Source organism: Ornithorhynchus anatinus, chromosome 11 (assembly GCF_004115215.2).
Source record: "Ornithorhynchus anatinus isolate Pmale09 chromosome 11, mOrnAna1.pri.v4, whole genome shotgun sequence".
NCBI lineage: Eukaryota > Metazoa > Chordata > Mammalia > Monotremata > Ornithorhynchidae > Ornithorhynchus > Ornithorhynchus anatinus.
The window spans coordinates 21,647,233-21,668,821 of NC_041738.1; the positions used below are offsets into that span (position 1 = coordinate 21,647,233).

Sequence of the window (21,589 nt, forward strand, 5' to 3'; positions counted from 1 at the left end):
TACCAGAAGAGCGGTGGGCCTCTCTAAGTTCCTATGCTCCCACTTCCACTCTGGCAACCAGACAGTGTCACCTGTCTACTTACAGTTCACGGTGACCTTTACTCTCCGGACCACAGGAGCTGCCACATCATTTGAGGCGCTGCATTCATAGTCTCCAGCCTGCTCTCGAGTAATGCCCATGATCTCCAAGTACTCATCTTCACTGACGAAGCCAACAGCTAGAATAGGAAGTGGAAGGAAAGGTTGGTGAAAGAGGAGATGAGAGGTAAGACTCTAGGAAAGCTGGTCCAGGTTTGGGGAAGTTTCTTGTTCTCTTCTGCCCAAACATAAGCAATTCCTGATGTTCGGATCCTCTGGGATTACATGCAGCCTGCCCCTCTCATTTCCCAACCCCACCCACCCTCCTGAGCTGTTTGTGCCTACAAGCTCAGAGTAGGCAAGAACAAGCAAAAATGAAAGAACTGTGGATGATTGCCCCCAGTGTGAAAACTGCCTTATTCCACGTCACATTCTTTTACCAATGGAATTCTAGAATTAACAGTACTTTAAAACATAATTACATTTGTAACACTGCAGAGATCTTAAGTGCTAAACTAGTGGAGTCTGTGACAGGAGAATCGGCATTTTCTACACTGTTAACAGAGTGATTACCAATGGGCTTTTTACATTTTTTTTCTTTAATGAGGAATAATATTGTATGTAGAAAAGACTTCCTACTTAAGGGCTTCATACATATTCTTTTAAATCAGATCCATATTTAATAACTTATATACATTGTTGTCAGAATGGTATACATTTTTGAAGTCCTTTGTATTTTGTGGTAGATTGAATTGTATCACTTCTAAACTGCAAATGGACCATGGACACATCTTTCCCAGAAAGCCCCACCTCCATCTGCAATCATTCTGGTAGTGAATCTATAGAGTTTTCTTGGTAAAAATATGGAAGTGTTTTATCATTGCCTCCTTTCGTGCAATAAACTTGAGTCTTTGCCCTTGATTCTCTCCCATGCTGCTGCTACTCAACGCGGATGAGTTTTGACTTGTAGCAGATTGCCTTCTACTCGCTAGTCACTGCCCAAGTTAGGAATGGAATGGGCATGCCTCTGCCTGATTCTCCCACCTGGAGTTGAGACTGGTAGAATATCGGGAACTCTCCAGATGTGACCCTGAGAGGGGACCTCTTCAACTACACACTCCTGAATGGATCGCCTTCTTGAAGAGGCCTCAACACAAATCAATCAGTCAATTAGTGATATTTATTGAGCACTGATGGTGTGTAGGGCAGTACACTAAGAGCCTGGGAGAGTGAAATACAATAGAACTGGTAGACCTGATCCCTGCCCTCAAGGAACTTTCGGTCTAGTGGGGAAGACAGACACTAAAATAAATTACAGATAGAGGAAGCAGCAGAATACAAGGATAGATAAATAACTGCTATGGGGCTTTGGGCTTTACAGACCAAAGTTCACATGTGATCTAAAAGGGGAGGAAAATATTTGGAGAAATACACTGTTAATCATCGATAATCTCATGGGGGAGGGATGATTTTAGTGAAGCTTTGAAAATGAGGGAACTAATGGTCTGTTGGATATGAAGGGGGGTATAAACTAGAGGCAGGACATGAGGAAGATGTTATCAGCAAGAAAGGCACATCGAGGTACAGAGAGCAGGTTGGCATTTGAGGCATAAACCATAGGGAGATGAGGTAGGAAAGGGGGAGCTGATTGAGTGCTCTAAAGGGGATGGTGCGGAGTTTCTGTTTGTTATGGAGGTAGATGGGCAATGATTGGAGGATTTTGAGGATTGGAGAATGTGAACTGAACATATTTTTAGAAAAATGATCCAGGCAGCAGAGTTAAGTATGGACTGCCATGGGGAGAGTCAGGAGACAGGGAGGTTGGTGAGGAGGCTGATGCAATAGTTAAGACAGGGTATAGGTGATTTGATTGCATAGGAGAAGTTTGGATGAAGGCGTAGGGACAAATTTAATTGATGTGGTGAAAGTTGAACTGAAAGGATTTAGTGGCAGATTGAATAAGCAGGCTAAATGAAGGAGATGAGTCTAGGAAAATGCCAAGGTTACAGATTTACCACATCCCTCCTCAGACCAACAGAATTTATGTACCTATCCTTACACTCTGCTGCATCTCCCATTTGTAATTTATTTTAATATTCATCTTCCCCTCTAGATCATTAGCTTCTTGTGGTCAGGGAACATGTCTCCTTCTTCTGTTATATTGTACTTTCTCAAATGCTTAATACAGTCTTTTGCACACAGTAAGCACTAAATAAATGCCATTGATTGATTGATTGATTGGTTGATTGATTCCTGCCCACAGGAGCTTACAAACTAGTTGGGGAGACAGAATTTAACATAAACCACAGATAGGGGAAGCAAAAGAGTGTAAGGATAGGAACATAAATATTGTAAGGAAGGGGGTGGGATGAATAGCCAAATGATTAAGGATGCCAATGTAGAGCCAATGCAGAAGGAAGGGAGAATAAGTTGGGGAAAGGAGAGTTTAGTCAGGGAAGACTTTCTGGAGGAGATATGACTTCAGAAGGGCTTTGAAAATGGGGAGAGTCATGGTCTGTCAGCTATGAAGTGGGAGGGATTTCTAGGCAGGACAGAGGAGGTGAGCAAAAGGTCAACAGTGAAAAAAATGAGATGAAGGCACAGAAAGTAGGTTGGTTTTTGAGGAGTGAAATGTGTGGGCTAAGATGCAGTGAGAGTGGAGGAGAACAGGTAAAAGGGAGAGAGATTTAGTGCCTTAAGGTAGATGGTAAGGAGTTTCTATTTGATGCAGAGATGGATAGGCGACGATTGGAGGTTTTTGAGGAGTGGAGAACTGTGGACTGAATCGCTACTCAGAAAAATGATCCAGGCAGCAGAGTGAAGTATGGATTGGAGTAGGAAGAGACTGGGGGCAGGGCTTTCAGTAAGGAATCTGATGTGGTATCTGATATGAGTTAGCTGCATGGATAAAGTTTGGGTCTGGGAGTCAGAAGAACCTGAGTTCTAATCCCAGCTCTTCCACTTGTCAGCCATAGGACCTCGGGCAACTCCAACTTCTTTTTGCCTCGTTTACTTCATCTCTAAAGTGGGAATTGAAACTGTGAGCCCCATATGGGACACGAAACCTGTCCAACTTGATTAGCTTATATCTATCTCAGCACTTAGTACAGTGCTTTGCATATAGTAAGTACTTAACAAATACCATAAAAGAAGTGCTTGGGCCAGTGCAAAAGCAGTTTGGATGAAAAAGAAGGGGTGGATTCTAGAGCTGTTGTGAAGCTAGAACTCACAGGACCTGGGCACTCACTCATATGTGTGTTGAAGGAGAGAGAAAAATGTGTCTCTCCCCATTGCTTAGTACAGTGCTCTACACACAGTAAGCACTCAACAGATATGACTGATTGAGAAGAGTGAAGGATAAAACCAAAGTTGCACACTTGTGAGACTGGAAGGTAGATGGTGTCAGCAGTGATGGGCAAATTGGAAGGGAGACAGGTTTTGAGGGATGAAAATGAGGGGTTCAGTTTTGGACAAGTTCAATTTGAGGTGCCAGTGGGAGACGGAAGTAAAACCTGTATCAAAGGCAGAAGAAAATGTGAGAATGAAGAGATGGCGAGAGGCTGGAGAGGCAGATCAACTTGTGTCATCTACATGGTATTAATAATAATAATCACGGTACTTTTTAAGTGCTTATTCTGTGCCAAGCACTTTTCTAAGCCCTGGTGTAGATTCAAGTTAGTCAGGTTGGACCCAGTTCCTGTGTTACATAGGACTCACACTCTAAATCCCCGTTTCACAGATGAGGAAACTGAGGCCCAGAGAAGTGAAGTGACTTGCCCAAAGTGGAACAGGGATTAGGACCCAGGTCCTTCTAAGGGCCATGCTCTATCCACTAAGCCATGCTGCTTCTCAGGGAGGACATGAATTCTCCAAGGGTCTGGATGTGAATGGAGAATGGAAGAGGACCTGGAACTGAACCCTGAGGGACCCCCAGATTGATTGATTCATTCAGTTGTATTTATTGAGTGCTTACTGTGTGTAGAACATTGTACTAAGTACTTGGGAAGTTCAATTCAGCAACAAATAGAGACAATCCCTGCCCACAACAGGCTTACAGTCTAGAAGGTGGGGAGATAGACATCACAAGTTAACAGACATCAGTAGCATCATTATAAATAAATAGAATTATAGATATAGACACATTAATAAAATAAATAGAATTGTAATTATAAATATACACATATATACACAAGTGCTGTGGGGAGGGAAGGGGGGTAGAGCAAAGGGAGCGAGTTGGGGCAATGGGGAGGGAAGGGGGAGTAGAGGAAATGGAGGGCTTAATCCCCATTTTCAAAGCCACCCTAAAACTCCACCACCTCCAGGAAACCTTTCCTGATTAAATTTCAACACTCTACTTAATCAATCAATTATATTTATTGAGCACTAGCTGTGTGAAGAGCACTGTACTAAGCATATGGGAGAATAAAGTATAACTGAGTTGGCAGATGTGTTCCCTGACCACAAGAAGCTTATCGCCTAATGGGGGAGAGAGACATTAAAACATATTATGGGTATGTACATAAGTGCTGTGAGACTGAGGATGGGGTGAATAAAAGGTACAAATCCAGGGAGACACACAAGAGAGAGGGAGGAGGGGAAATGAGGGCTTAGTCAGGAAAAGCCTCTAGGAGGACATGGGATTTTTAAAAAGTTGTGAAGGAGGCGAAGGTCTGTCAAATAAAAAGGGGGAAGAAGTTCCAGGCCAAGGCAGGATGAGGGCGAGAGGTTGGCTGTGAGATAGATGAGATAAAGTTATAGTGAGAAGGTAGTTGTTAGAGGAGCACAGTGAATGTGCTGGGTTGCAAAAGGGAATCAGTGAGGCAAGATAAGAGGGGGCAAGGTGATTGAAAGCTTAAAAGCCAATGGTAAGGAGTTTTTATTTGATGCAGAGGTGGATGGGCAACCCCTGGAGGTTCTTGATGAGTGGGGAAACATGGACTGAACTCTTTTGAGAAAAATGATCCAGGGAGCAGAGTGAAGTTTGGACTGCAGTAGGGAGAAATAGGAGGCAGGGAGGTCGCATTACTTAGTTGTATCATGTAAACATTCACCTTTACCTCTACGAATCTTAAACCTTCCCTTGGTATTTAAGTATATATTAATATTCATTTACATATCCAGTTTTCTTTTCGGTGATTTCATCCTGGCATATTCTGCTACAGGTTATTATCTTGTTCCTTGCCTGCTCTCACTATTTGTAAATGATTCTAGAGTGCTGCCTCCCAAATTAGATCGTAGACTCCTTTAAGACAAGGGCTGTGTTTGCTGTTTCTGTCAGACTTGCCCAAATTTTTAATGTACTGCCTTTAATTCAGCTGAAGCTCAACAATCAATCAGTGGAATGCTTTGAGCACTTACTATGTGCAAAATACTGTATTAAGTGCTTGGGGAGAATCTAATACAACTGAGTTGGCTGAAGTGTTCCCTGCTCACAAGGAGCTTACAGTGTAGAGGGACGACAGACATTAAAATAAATTATTAACATGTAATTTCTTTTACATAATATTTTCACAAGTACCTATTTCAACATGTAATGAATAGGATTTACTAATCGACTAAAGTATATTGAGGGCCATGAAAAAAAACCTCAATTGGACCCATATGGACACATGTCGGAAAATTCCAAGAGTTCAGGGCAGAATGACTGCAAAAATTTCAAATCCCACAAGGACTTTACTCTGATCAGATCAATTTCTCTCCTTTGTAATACAGAGGGATCCCTCAGACTGCCCTGATTTCATGTCACATGCACCAATACCCACCTGCCCACACCCCTCCTACCTTTAACTGAACAATGAAAAAATTAAAGCCAGTATTTCCCAAGAGAGCATGTATATACTCCAGATTTTAGTGTAGTGCCTCGCACATAGTAAACACTTAAGAAATACAAAAAAACTCAAAAACAAATATTGTCGAGGCATAAACAAACAACTAGACAGACTAAAAGGCAAACACTGCTTGCCTTATTTGAGTCACTCCCGAAAAAGGACAAGGTCTGTTATATACTCCATCCAATGCCTGCCTAGTACCGCTTGGGCAATCTGCAAATATTCAATCATCGTCTGATTACATTATGGCATAGGCGGACATGATCATTGCCAAGGGCTGCCTGCTTTCAAAAATCCAATATATTCCCAGTGATAAACTTCCTTATTCACTACTGTTTTCTCTTTCAAGCTTCCAAGGGTAGAAATGCATTTGACCTTGATTGAGAAGAGCTATCTATATATCTCTCTACATTTTTAAGTCTGGAAGCAGGACTTTATCTCCAATCTCAGCCCCACATTTATCAGATCTTTGCCAGCCAGGATGTTATAATTACTGTGCAAAGCATCTCAGAGACCCATGTCACGCTTAATATTCCTATTAATTTTAAATGGTAGTCCTTGGTACATATGTGTGGCAATTGGTGTCATATTTTAATTAGGCTTGCCCTACACCATCTGAAATTAATAATAGCTTGAATTACCAGTGTAATTTATAAATTAACAGTGCCACAGCATTAGGAAATAAATTAGCTCTGGACAGCTGTTTCTGGACTGTGTCGAGAAGATGGCGGCTCTGACCCCAGGCATTCGGAGAGGCTGTGGACTCTTCTACTGATGCATGGAAGGGAATGAAGCAAAACATACCCAGGACTTGAATGGACCCATTCTGATGCCATTTCAACTAGTCAGTTGACCTTGTTTTGTCCCTATGTCTTGTTGTAGCCCTGCTGTTGGTCCAGGGAATCTAATCCAGGTCTGCCTGCATCTGGCCGATTTGGGCAAAGACCCAGAGTCAGCCGCTAAAGCTGCTAGAGCAGCAGCATGGCCTAGTGGGTAGAAAACAGGTCTGGGAGTCAGAAGGACCTGGGTTCTAATTGTTGCTCCACCACTTGTCTGCTGTGTGAGCTTGGGTGAGTCATTTCACTTCACTTCAGTTCCCTCATCTATAAAATTAGGACTGTGCATTCTATGTGGGACAGAGACTGTGTCCAACCTGATTAATTTGTATCTACCCCAGTCCTTAGTACAGTACCTGGCACACAGTAAGCCCTTAACAAAATATCATAAAAAAGACTCCATAAGAACTTCATTAATAAGTTGGGCCCATGCTCCACGGTTTGCTTGTGGCACCCGGTGTTCTGACAGAAGCATGAATGGCCGGGAAGAAAGAATGCAAGTGGGGCTGCATAGACCAGGAATACTAGAGTAACTTCCCCTGCACAATTTCTAGGTCCTAATGCCTCAGGACTAAGGCTCAACTGGTTTTCCTGTTGGGTGATTCTATCACCAGGTCTCGTTGCCCAGCCACTTGTGAGTTTACTTTCCCAAGTCATATGGGTCCACACAGTGAGAGAAGCCTGAATGATTAAGCCCCCACCCCCCCACAACCACCCCCTCTCTCCAACTCACACCATGGATGGTCAGAGGTTAATGCTCACTCAGGAGCAGGTAAAATCACTCATCCATTCATTCATTCAATCATATTTATTGACCTCTTTCTTTGTTCAGAGCACTGTACTAAGCACTTGGGAAAGTACAATACAACAGTAAACAGACACATTCCCTGCCCACAATGAGCTTACAGTCTAGCTTACATCATATGATGCCAAACTTAAAGCATAAACAGGGTTGCAGTCAGCTCTCCTCATCGTGCCATCCAAACCCACTGGCCTCTTAGAGGGAGAGCTTGCAAGAAGGACAAAGTAGAAAGAACTGGCATGTGGGACAGAGACTGTGTCCAATCTCATTGACTTGTATCTACTGCAGCACTTACTGGGTTCAGACTGGATTAATACTGAGCCCCATGTGGGATAGGGACTGTGTCTAACCCAATTTACCCATATCTACTCCAGTGTAAAGTGCATAGTTAGTGTGTAACAGATATTTAAAAAAACCAGTTTTTTTCCACATGGGGCTCACAGTCTAAGTAGGAGTAAGAAAAGACATTGAATCTCTCTTTTACAGATGAGAAAACTGAAGTACAGAGAAATTAAGGGACTTGCCCAAGGTCACACAGTAGGCCACTGGCAGAGCTGGGATTAGAACCCAGATGTTCTGACTCCCAGGCCCACATTCTGATGACTAGGTCTCACTGCTGCTAGCATCCATAAACTCAGGGATCATGTCTACCAACTCTGTTACATTGTATTCACCCAAGTGCTTAGTACATTACTCTGAATAATAATAATGATCATAAGAAGAATGATATTTGTTAAGTGCTTACTATGTGCTAGACACTGCACTAAGAGCTGGGGTAGACACAAACAAATCGGGTCGGACTCAGTCCCTCTCCCACATGGGAGTCTTAATCCAGTCTGAACCCAGTAAGCCCTCAATAAATATCATCAGTTGACTGATTGATTACTATCTATATAATCGGATCAGAATCACACTCTGGATCCATCTATCAGCCCGCCTGGATTCCTCAGATAGGTTCCTTCTGTCATGTCCCTGATTCCCCCGTGATGCAGGGGTTGCCCAGGCAACCTCTACTCCATCTGCACACAATGGAGTAAACTCTTGAGGGTCCGTTTGTGCTTCCAGCTCTTCGATGTGCAATACAAGAAGAAGAAACCATGGCAACCTTCCACAGTCAGGTCGGGACAGCACCAAATAACACTATTGCGAACATCAATGTAAACAAGCACATAATATCTTTGTGCTCGACTGACTCACACCTATATGAACAAACACTCCATTGTCCTTGCTCCTTTTTAATAACAATAGGGATAGTTTCTACTAGGTTAACAGGTTAGCTTAACATGTTGGGCAGCTACTTATTAAATGGTATTTCAGTGACTTTACGGGAGAAATTGAACCTTATTAACATACCATGTGGCAATACCCCAGTGCAAAGAATCAGTTGGGTACAAGAAACTGAATCAAATGTATTAGTGGAATGGCCCTTTCCCTTAGAGTAAGAGTTAGTAATTTTGACCTGTATTATCTACTTCGTCCAAACTGCCGATGGCTGAAGAAGAAGCCTGGGATGTCAGAAGGGAGGTCAAGGAGACTCAGTTTAGCCAAATACTTGGATCCCCATAATGAGAGACAGAATTAACCAGGCCGACTCTGGCCCTCAGAGTAAATACTGCCAAACCTATACTACTGAAATACACCATCCACTCAGCAATACACATATTCCATTCCAAAAGTACCCCTCCCCCAACCAACACATTTTTGTATGAATGGATGCACATTGTGTCCCTGTATGTATCCATATGTCCATGTAGGCATTTAGGCTGGGAAATCTGGGCTGAGGAGAAAAGGCATGCTAGTTATGGTCTGGGAGGGGACATTAGATTGTCTGAGCCTAAGGTAGCTTCCTAGAGGAGATGAGAATTGCCCATAATCAGCTCAAGCACCGAGAATGCTCTCTTCATTTTTGTTTCCAGTTCCCAACTTTTTGATGATGAGATAGGAGGGGGTAATAGAATAATGGATGCATCCTGTCCCATTTTCAACATGGGTAGTAAAGCTAACCTCTGAAGTCTCATATTTCCTCCTGTCTTCAAGACATCTCTATTAAGACATCCACCTTAAATATACCATATCCAAAACAGAACTCCTTATCTTCCACCCAAACCTTGTCCTCCCCCTAACTTTCCCATCATTGTAGATGGCACCACCATCCTTCCTCTCTCACAAGATGGTAACCTTGATGTTATTCTTGATTCATCTCTCTCATTCAATCCACATATTCGATCACTGAATCTTGTCAGTTCTTACTTTCAAAATATCGCTAAAATTTGTCCTTTCCTCTCCATCCATACTGCTACACCTACCGTTAATCAGAACACTTATCCTATCCCCCCTCAGCTATTGTATCAGCCTCCTTGCTGACCTCTCTGCCTCCTGTCTTTCCCCACTCCAGTTCATACTTCACTCTGCTGTCTGGATCATTTTTCTACCAAACTGTTCAGTTCATGTTTCCCCACTCCTCAAGAACCTCCAGGGGTTGCTCATTCACCTCTGCATCAAACAGCAAGTCCTTACCATGGGCTTTAAAGCACTGAAACACTTTGCCTCCATCTACCTTACCTTGCTGTTCTTCTACTACAACCCAGCCTACCCACTTTGCTCCTATGCCTACCTCCTCTCTTTACCTTGATTTTGTCTATCTTGGTGCCGACTCGTTGTGGGCAGGAAATGTAACTGTTATGTTGTTCTACTGTACTTTTCCCATCACTTAGTACATGTTTTGTGCACAGTAAGTGCTCAGTAAATACAATGATTGACTGACCTCTCATCCACATTTTGCCTCGGACCTGGAATGTTCTCCCTCTTCATATCCAACAGACTATTACCCTCCCCATCTTCAAAGCCTTATTGAAGGCACATCTCCACCAAGAGGCTTTCCCAGACTAAGCCCTCATTTCCTCTTCTCCCACTGTCTTGTGGGTCACCCTGATTTGCTCCCTTCATTCACCCACCTTATTCAGCCTCCCAGCACTTAGGTACATATTTGTATATATTTATTTACATTAATGTTTGTGTCCCCCTCTAGACCGTAAGCTCACTGTGGGCAGGAAATTTGTCTACCAACTCGATTATATTGTTATATTGTACTCTGCTAAGTGCTTAATAAAGTGCTGTGAATATAGCAAGAACTCAATAAATGTGACTGACCGATTGATTGATGACTTAGAGATGATGCTGCCATTGACAAGACTGCATACCTGCAAGTGAATATCTTCATGAGACAAAGATAATCTCTTGCACACTTTATACAAGAAGATGAACACTGTCTTTTCTGCCTCTTTTCCATTCAGGGGATCATTGCTCATATACCAATGGTAAAGTGGAAAAGTGATAATAATAATTATTATGGTATTTCATTCATTCATTCAATAGTATTTATTGAGCGCTTACTATGTGCAGAGCACTGTACTAAGCGCTTGGGATGAACAAGTCGGCAACAGATAGAGACAGTCCCTGCCGTTTGACGGGCTTACAGTCTAATCGGGGGAGACGGACAGACAAGAACAATGGCACTAAACAGCATCAAGGGGAAGAACATCTCGTAAAAACAATGGCAACTAAATAGAGTCAAGGCGATGTACAATTCATTAACAAAATAAATAGGGTAACAAAAATATATACAGTTGAGCGGACAAGTACAGTGCTGTGGGGATGGGAAGGGAGAGGTGGAGGAGCAGAGGGAAAAGGGGAAAATGAGGCTTTAGCTGCGGAGAGGTAAAGGGGGGATGGCAGAGGGAGTAGAGGGGGAAGAGGAGCTCAGTCTGGGAAGGCCTCTTGGAGGAGGTGATTTTTAAGTAAGGTTTTGAAGAGGGAAAGAGAATCAGTTTGGCGGAGGTGAGGAGGGAGGGCGTTCCAGGACCGCGGGAGGACATGACCCAGGGGTCGACAGCGGGATAGGCGAGACCGAGGGACGGCGAGGAGGTGGGCGGCAGAGGAGCGGAGCGTGCGGGGTGGGCGGTAGAAAGAGAGAAGGGAGGAGAGGTAGGAAGGGGCAAGGTGATGGAGAGCCTTGAAGCCTAGAGTGAGGAGTTTTTGTTTGGAGCGGAGGTCGATAGGCAACCACTGGAGTTGTTTAAGAAGGGGAGTGACATGCCCAGATCGTTTCTGCAGGAAGATGAGCCGGGCAGCGGAGTGAAGAATAGACCGGAGCGGGGCGAGAGAGGAGGAAGGGAGGTCAGAGAGAAGGCTGACACAGTAGTCTAGCCGGGATATAACGAGAGCCCGTAATAGTAAGGTAGCCGTTTGGGTGGAGAGGAAAGGGCGGATCTTGGCGATATTGTAGAGGTGAAACCGGCAGGTCTTGGTAACGGATAGGATGTGTGGGGTGAACGAGAGGGACGAGTCAAGGATGACACCGAGATTGCGGGCCTGCGGGACGGGAAGGATGGTCGTGCCATCCACGGTGATGGAGAAGTCTGGGAGCGGACCGGGCTTGGGAGGGAAGATGAGGAGCTCAGTCTTGCTCATGTTGAGTTTTAGGTGGCGGGCCGACATCCAGGTGGAGACGTCCCGGAGGCAGGAGGAGATGCGAGCCTGAAGGGAGGGGGAGGGGACAGGGGCGGAGATGTAGATCTGCGTGTCATCTGCGTAGAGATGGTAGTCAAAGCCGTGAGAGCGGATGAGTTCACCGAGGGAGTGAGTGTAAATGGAGAACAGAAGAGGGCCAAGAACTAACCCTTGAGGAACTCCAACGGTTAAAGGATGGGAGGGGGAGGAGGCTCCAGCGTAGGAGACCGAGAATGATCGGCCAGAGAGGTAAGAGGAGAACCAGGAGAGGACAGAGTCCGTGAAGCCAAGGTGAGATAAGGTATGGAGGAGGAGGGGATGGTTGACAGTGTCAAAGGCAGCAGAGAGGTCAAGGAGGATCAGAATGGAGTAGGAGCCATTGGATTTGGCAAGAAGGAGGTCACGGGTGACCTTAGAGAGAGCAGTCTCGGTAGAGTGGAGGGGACGGAAGCCAGATTGGAGGGGGTCTAGGAGAGAATGGGAGTTAAGGAATTCTAGGCATCGATTGTAGACGACTCGTTCTAAGATTTTGGAAAGGAAGGGTAGTAGGGAGATAGGACGATAACTGGAGGGGGAAGTGGGGTCAAGGGCGGGTTTTTTTAGGATGGGGGAGACGTGGGCATGTTTGAAGGCAGAGGGGAAGGAGCCCTTGGAGATTGAGTGGTTAAAAATAGAAGTTAAGGAAGGGAGGAGGGCAGGGGCGATGGTTTTAAGAAGGTGAGAGGGAATGGGGTCCGAGGCGCAGGTGGAGGGGGTGGCACTTGCGAGGAGGGAGGAGATCTCCTCTGAGGATACTGCAGGGAAGGATGGGAAAGTAGGGGAGGGGGTTGTTGGGGGGGAGGGGAGAGGCAGAGGGGTGACTTTGGGGAGCTCAGACCTGATCGTGTTGATTTTCGTGAGGAAATAGGTGGCCAGATCATTAGGGGTGAGAGATGGGGGAGGGGGAGGAACAGGGGGCCTAAGGAGAGAGTTAAAGGTCCGGAACAATCGGCGGGGGTGACGGGCATGGGTGTCGATGAGGGAGGAGAAGAAGCTTTACCTGGCGGAGGAGAGGGCAGAGTTAAGGCAGGAAAGGATAAATTTGAAGTGTGTGAGGTCGGCTCGGTGCTTGGACTTTCGCCAGCAGCGCTCAGCAGCTCGAGCATAGGAGCGTAGGAGGCGGACGGAGGAGGTGATCCAGGGCTGTGGGTTAGTGGCGCGAGAGCGGCGGAGGGAAAGGGGGGCGAGAGAGTCGAGATGAGTAGAGAGGGTGGAGTTGAGAGCGGAGACCTGATCGTCGAGAGTGGGAAGAGAGGACAGGGCGGCAAGGTGAGGAGAGATGCTATTGGAAAGACGGATGGGATCGAGAGAGCGGAGGTCTCTGTGGGGCAGTAGCGAAGATTTGCAGGGGGAGGGAGTGTGAGAGATGAGGCAGGTGAGAAGGTTATGGTCAGAGAGAGGGATTTCAGAGTTGGTGAGTGAGGAGATAGTGCAGCGGTAGGAGATGACGAGATCGAGGGTGTGACCGAGTCGGTAAGTGGGCGCGGTATGGTGGAGGAGGAGGTCGGCAGAGTCGAGGAGGGATAGCAGGCGGGCGGCAGAGGAGTCGTCGGGTACATCCGTATGGATGTTGAAGTCTCCAAGGATCAGAGTGGGCAGAGAGAAGGAGAGGAGGAAGGTGAGAAAGGGGTCAAGGTGGTTGAAGAAGTCGGAGGTGGGACCGGGAGGGCGGTAGATGACGGCGACAAGTAACTGGAGTGGGTGGTAGAGGCGAATGATATGGGCTTCGAAGGAGGGGAAGGAGAGGGAGGGGGGAGGAGGGATAGTGCGGAAGCGGCATCGGGGCGAGAGGAGGAAGCCGACGCCTCCTCCCTTACCGGTGAGTCTGGGGGAGTGGGAGAAGGAGAGGCCTCCACTGGAGAGAGCGGCGGCGGAGACCGTGTCTTCGGGAGAGAGCCACGTTTCCGAAAGGGCGAGGAGGAGGAGAGAGCGGGAGAGGAAAAGGTCATGGATGAAAGGTAGCTTGCCTGTAATAGAGCGGGGGTTCCAGAGGCCACACTTGAAAGTAGCTGTGGGTGCAAGGGGAGGAGGGGGGGAAGGGCGGGGGGAGGGGAGGGTTTGGATGGGAAGGAGGTGGCGGGGCCCTGGACGAGGAGAGGGGGATGAGGGGTGGCGGTGGGACAAGAGGACTGGGATGGGGCATGGGTGGGGAAGAGAGAAGGGGGGAGGGGGTGAAGAGGGGGTTTGGTGGGGGGAAGAGTAGAGGGAGGGGGAAGAGGGGTAGCGCTGGTAAAGTGGGGTTCTAGGGCGGGAGAGAGGCGGGGGGAGGAGACAGAGGAGAGAGCGGGAAAGAGCTGAGCGAGAGAGGGGAAGGGGAAGGGGAAGGGGAGGATAGGAAGGGGCGGGAGGGGGGAGGGGGGGAGGAGGGACATGGCGAGGCCAGAGAGGTGGGTGGCAGCACTGACAACAATAAACAGTAATAAACGAAATCGGTAATATAGCAACATGATACAATATGATACAATACAGTGGTGCTAATATAGCAACATGATACAGTATGATACAATATAGTCGTGTTAATAAAAGGGGTGATGACCAGGGTCGGGGGTAGACTCAATTAAGGGGCGACCTGATCAAATTCAAAATCTGACGACAATAAACAATAAAAAGCGAGATCGCAAATATAGCAACATGCTACAGTAAGGCACACTACAATAGTGTTAATAAGCAGGCGATGACCAGGGTCGGGGGATGAGCCGACCCTACCCGATCAGACTCAAAGTCAAGCGGCCAGCGGCCGAGAGAGTCCCAGAGCTCATGACCAAATAACCCTGTGGCGGCGGGGGGGGCCCTGAGGTTGTCCGGGGTGGGTGGCGGCCGTAGGCGGCGGCTAAGGTAAGGTAACATGGTGAGAACAAGGACGTCGTCGCCCGGGGCGGGGGCGGGAGGGATGAATCACCTCAAGAGGGAAGAGGGAGTGAGGCCTTCTGTTAAGCACTTACTATGTCCCAAACACTGTTCTAAGCACTGGGGTAAATACATGTAACCATAATGGACAGAGTCCTTATCCCACATTTCATTCATTCATTCAATCATATTTATTGAGCGCTTACTGTGGGCAGAGCACTGTACTAAGCACTTGGAAAGTACAATTCAGCAATAAAGAGAGACAATCCCTGCCCTCATTGAGCTTACAGTCTAGAAGAGGGGTTGGGGGGCAGACATCGAAACAAGTGAACAGGCATCAATATAAATAAATTGAATTATAGATATGTACATAGATACATATATACATAAGTGCTCTGGGGCAGGGACGGGGGGAAGGGAAAAGGGAGCTAGTTGAGGTGACATGGATGGGAGGGGGAACTGAGAAAAAGGGGGGCTTAGTCTGAGAAGGCCTCCTGTAGGAGGTGAGCCTTCAGTAGGGCTTTGAAGGGGGGAAAAGTGATTGGTTGGCAGATTTGAGGAGGGAGGGTGCTCCAGGACAGAGTTAGGACATGGGCCAGGGGTTGACAGTGGGACAGGTGAGATTGAGGCACAGTAAGTAGTTTAGTACCATAAGAGTGGAGTTAATGGACTGGGATGTAGAGGAGAGAAGGGATGTGAGGTAAGAAGCGGCAAGGTAATGGAGAGCTTTGAAGCCAATAGTGAGGAGTTTTTGTTTGACAGGGAGGTTGATAGGCAACTACTGGAGATTTCTGAGGAGGAGGTGACATGCCCAGAACATTTCTGTAGAAAGATCATCCAGGCAGCAGAGTGAGGTATGGACTGAAGTGGGTAGAGACATGAGGTTGGGAGATCAGAAAGGAGGTTGATGCAGTAATCCAGTTGGGTTAGGATGTGTGATTGTACTAAAATCATAGTAGTTTGCATGGAGAGGAAAGGGAGGATCTTGGCAACATTGTGAAGATGAGACCGGCAGGATTTGGTGACACACTGGATATGCGGGGTGAATGAGAGAACAGAGTCAAGGATGACACCAAGGTTGCAGGCTCGTGAGACGGGAAGGATGGTTGTGCCATCCACAGTGACCGGAAAGTTAGGGAGAGGACAAGGTTTGGGAGGGAAGGTAAGGAGCTCTGTCTTGGACATGTTAAGTTTTATGTGGTGGGAGGACATCCAAGTAGAGATGAGAGCCTGGAGGAAGGGAGAGAGACAAGGGGAGGAGATATAGATTTGGGTATCACCTGCATAGCAATGATAGTTGAAGCTTTGGGAGCGAAAGAGTTCTCCAAGGGAGTGAGTGTAGATGAATAATAGAAAGGGACCAAGAACTGAACTTTGAGGGACCCCTACAATTAGGGGATGGGAGGGGAAGGAGGAGCCCACAAAGGAATAAGAGGAGAAACAGGAGAGGACGGAGTCAGTAAAGCCAAGATTGGATAAAGTATTGAGGAGAAGGGGAAGTTCACAGTGTCAAAGGCAGCTGAGAGGTCAAGGAAGATTAGGATGAGTAGGAGTCATTGGATTTGGCAAGAAGGTCATTGGTGACCCATGAGAAGGCAGTTTCAGTGGAGTGGAGGCAGAGGAAGCCAGATAGGAGGGGGTCCAGGAGACAGTTGGAGGAGAGGAATTCGAGGCACCGAGTATAGATGACTCACTCCAGAACTATGGAAAGGAAGGGTAGGAGGGAAATGGGATGATAACTGGAGGGGGCTTTGGAGTCAAAGGAGGGTTTTTTTTAGGATGGGGGAGACATGAACATGCTTGAAGGCAGTGGGGAAGAAGCCATTGGAGAGTGAGTGGTTGAAGATGGTATTTTAGGAGGGTAGGAGGGAAGGGGCGAGAGTTTTTATAAGGTGTGAAGGAGTGGGGTCCGATGCGCATGGAGGGGGTGGCACTTGAGCCACATGGGGCTCAGAGTCTTAATCTACACTTTTTAGAGAGGTAATTGAGGCATAGAAAAATTAAGTGACTTGTCCAAGGTCACAAAGCAGAGAAGTAGTGGAGCTGGGATTAGAACCCAAGTCCTTCTTCCAGGTCCGTGCTCAATCCAGTAGGCCATTCTGCTTCACAGGGAAAATGCAAGTCATTTTGCTAGGAGGACATATACTTGATAAGTTTCTGCCCTGAGCCATCCAAACTCCTTTTCCTGATTCCCCTGTGCTCAGAGTCATGCATAGTGACATCAATGGCAGGGAGAATGTGTTCTCTCTGTGGATAACACCACAAATGCAAATACACCTGTCCTTCATTTTCAAAGATGACACTACTTACCATATGAACTGATCAATCAATAAATCCATCAATTGCATTTATTGAGCACTTACAGTGTGCCGAACACTAAACTAGGCCCTCGGAAGAAAAAAATGCAGTGTTGTTAGTAGACATATTCCCTGCCCTCAAGGAGCTCATAGTCTAGATGGGGAGACAGATATTACAAGAAATTACTGCTAGGTGAATGAGAAAGTACAAGAATATGTATATAAGTGCTGTCGGGCTGAGAGGGCCGGGGGGGTGTGTGAATTTGAAGTGCTTAAGTGCTGTAGATTAAAGTACATAGGCAACATTAGAAGGGAAGAGGCAAGTAGGGGAAATAAAGGATGTCAGAGGTGGTCTATTGGAGAAGAATGGCTTTTTTAGGTCATATGTATAAGTGTAGCTGAAAAGACTAACACATGACCAACACAATGCGTTTGCCTCAGGCAGATTCTACCTGTCTTTTTTTCTGGCCTGCCTCTTGGCCTTCCCAAATTTGGAAAAGCTTTTCTCTCAAAATTGCTGCTCACCAGGTGTCCTGTCCACTGCAGAAGCCATCCACCAGTCTGTTGCTGCATTGCATTGTTTGAGATCATGCTTCACTGTTTCTTTTTATTATTTATTTCACCCTTCTGCCTTGTGTACGACCCCTGTGGGTTCTCAATACAATAGCTGCTTAGTTGTGCTGCTGTTGCCCTTTATTTTCACATATTCTGTCCAGCAGAGCTGTGTTGCTGGTGAACTGACTGCTTCAGGAGCTCGTTATTGGTATCTTGTTCTGCCATTTGATGTTGAGTGTGAATCTTGAATGGTGCTGGTGAAACTGTTCTACATGCTGATGTGTCATCCATATTAGGTTCATTTCTCTCAGCCTTATTGGAAGTGGACACCACAACCTTTGTGTGTCAACTAGATGTGGAGCTTTTAATGTCTTTTTGTCACTGCACTCTGTTTTTCAGTCTTCTAAAAGCCATTCTGGCCTTCCTGATTTTATTCTCAATCTGCTTGTCTATTGGTGCATCTGGATAGTTGACTGCTTATATAGCAGAATTTGTTGGCTAATTCAAGGTCTTCATTTAGAGAGAAAAGCCTTGGTAGTTGTATTTACATTTCTCAAGGGTGAGCTGATACATTATTTCTTCATAGTGATATTTATTAAGCACTTACTATGTGCCAAGCACTCTACAAAGTGCTGTATAGATACAAGATAATCAGGTCTCACATTGCTAGATAGAAGATAACCAGGTTGGAAAAATTCCCTGTCCCTATGAGGGAATCACACTCTAAGTAGGAGGGAGAACAGGTACTGAATCCTCATTTTGTAGATAAGGAAACTGAGGCCCAGAGAAGTCTAGTGACTTGCCCAAGATCTCACATTAGATAAGTGGTAGAGCCAGGATTAGAACCAAGGTCCTCTGACTCCCAGGCCTGTGCTCTTTCCACTATGTCATGCTGCTTTCCTTTCTTACGATTTAACGTCAGTCCATATTACAGTGTTACATCGGTGAAGCAATTCATAATCATCTCATGCTTTCTTGGACCTCTGTCTCAAAGAAATTTGAAGATACCTGTGGTCTGTTGAGCTGGAAGAGTTTCCCAGTGGACTGGAAGTGAATTTGTCAGCATGCAGATTTCTTGGCATATCCTCAACCACTGCAACATAGACTAGGTTGGACAGGGAGCAGATGAAACGTGTCTCATTTCACACCATCAAATAAGGGAAAAGGCTCAGATGTGACAGGTTCAAGGGACTCTACCACCTATTCCATCATGTGGTAGTCTGAGGATCCTGGAATTTTAGAAGTAGCATGGTCTAGCAGATAGAGCATGAGCCTGGGAGTCAGAGGACTTGAGTTCTAATTCCACCTCCACCATTTTTCTACTGTGGGACCTTGGGCAAATCACTAAACTTCTCTGTGCCTCAGTTACCTCATCTGTAAAATGGCGATGAAGACTGTGAGCCCTATGTGGGACAGAAACTGTATCTGACTTGGTAGTCTTGTACCTTCCCCAATGCTTAGAACAGTGCTTGACACATAGTAAGCACTGAACAAGTACCTCTATTATTAATTCCTCAGGATAATGAAGATTATGTAAAACTGGCTTGTGGCTGATTATGACAAATGTTTTTATAAGGTCATCAAACACCAAATAGAAGTCTTGGAATTGCCCATTTCACTTGTCCTCGATCTTTCATCTTACAGAAATAGCTGCTACACTGTATTGAAGTATGAAGCAACATTGAGATCTGTGTATTTCATTCATTTGGTTTTTTTTCAATTGTATTTGTTAAGCCCTTACCATGTGCCAGGCAGTGATTGTCCTAAGCACTGGGATAGATACAAGACTATCAGGTTGGACACAGTTTCTATTAATAATAGTATTGATTAAGTGTTTACTATGTGTCAGTCACCATACTAGGCGCTGAAATAGTGACAAGATAATCGGGTTGGACAGAGTTCAACGGCTCACAGTCTCAATCCCCATTTTAAAAATGAGTTAACTGAAGCCCAGAGAAGTTATTTGACTTGCCCAAGGTCACACAGCACCCAGGTGGTAGAGCGGAATTGGGACCCAGGTCCTCCTGACTTCAGGGCCCACGGTCTTTCCACTAGGCCACTCCCCTTTCACATAGTTGACTCTGTTCTTTAGTAATCTCTCAGAAGGATTCTGGTTAGGATCTTGGCCTAAAATGGAGGCCTGGGAGATTCTCCTGTAGTTTTCTCAGTGATTTTTCTCTGCATTCTTCTTGAAAATGGTTATTATGGTGACATCCTGAAAGTCTTGTAGCATCTCCTTAGTGTTCCAGGTATTAAGTTATGATTTAGGCAAGTGTCTGAGACCCAATTCTCCAATATACTTGTCTGTTTCTGCAGGAATACCAACAGGTTGAGGTTGGATTACAGAAGTTAATTCCTCAAACTCTGGGCCTTTTTCAATTGTATTCCTTTTATTTTCTATTGTATTTATTGAAGGCTTACTACATGCAGAGCACTGTACTAAGCACTTGGAAGAATACAGTTCCACAGAACTAGCAGCCACATTCCCTGCACATAATGAGCTGACAGTTTAGAAGGGGTAACAGCATTAATATTGTGTCTCTATAGTTTGACGAGTTTTCCATGACTAGAAGGGCCTCAAAATGGAAGACATATTCGATAGTTTGTGGTCTGTGATGAGGGTGGCTTTATCCACAACTCTTGGTGGTGCCATAGTGATTTGCTGGATTGATTCGTTTGGGGGCCAGGGGGCTTCTTTTGTGTTTAGCGAAAGACCTTGATTTGGTGGTGGGCAGCATATCTCTGGATTTCTTCAGCTACGGCAGCACATCATTATCTTGTGGAGATTTTCTGTTCTGCCACAAGTGGTTTTTAATCTCTGGTTGCTTTTCATCTAAAAAGTTGGATGGGGTTGCTGGGAAGTGTCTGTTCTCTGTGAACGCCAGTATGTGACCTGTCCGTTCAACCTTCACATCACTAAAATCTGCCCTTTCCTCTCCATTTAAACTTCTACCTTGCAGTTTAATCCAAACATTTATCCTATCCCTCCTCAATGTATTAGAAGTTGCAGATTAATCCAAGCATTTATCCTGTCCCTTCTCAATGTATTAGCCTCCTCGGTGACCTCCTTGCCTCCTATCTCTCTGCACTCCAGTCCATGCTTCACTCTGCTGCCCAGATCATTTCCTACAGAAACGTTCAGTTCATGTTTCCCCACTCCTCCAGAACCTCCAGTGGTTGTCCAACCATCATAGAGAAACTCCTTTACATAAGCTTTAAAGCACTCAACCAACTTGCGCCCTCCTACCTTACTTTGATTATCTCCTACTACAACCCAGCCTGCACACTTCACTCCTCTAAAGCCAACTTACTGACTGTATCTTGATCTCATCCACCTCACTGCCTACTTCTCACCCACATCCTCCTCTGGCCTGGAGCACCCTCCTTCTTTATATCCAACAGACAATTATTCTCCCCACCTTCAAAGCCTTAATGAAGAGATAATGAGGGTTTATTCAGAGAAGGTCTCTCGGAGGAGATGTGCCTTCAAAGCCTTATTGAAGGCATATCTCCTCTGAGAGATCTTCCTGACTAAACCCTCATTATCTCTTCTCCCATTTCCTTCTGTGTCACCCTTGCACTTCGATTTGCTCCCTTTTATTCACCTCTCCCTCATCCCCACAGCCCTTATGTGCATATCTGTAATTTATTTATTTATGTTAATGCCTGTCTCCCACTCTAGTTTGTAAGTTCCCTGTGAGCAGGGAATGTGTCTATCAACCCTTTTAAAGTATTCTCTCCCAAATGCTTCATAAAGTTCTATGAACACAATAAGCTCTCAATAAATATGATTGATGG

The 21,589-nt window shown here is 45.7% G+C and overlaps 1 protein-coding gene across 5 annotated transcripts in view; it reads right to left on the reverse strand.

The window, feature by feature from the left end:
- The window catches only part of NTM (neurotrimin), a 1,126,386-nt gene that overhangs the window by 41,517 nt on the left and 1,063,280 nt on the right, over positions 1-21,589 (reverse strand). For all 5 annotated transcript variants that reach the window (XM_029075997.2, XM_029076001.2, XM_029076000.2 and 2 more), the window contains one exon: positions 84-218. In XM_029075997.2, the coding sequence (XP_028931830.1) occupies positions 84-218 (135 nt within the window). The remainder of the gene's footprint in view (positions 1-83; positions 219-21,589) is intronic.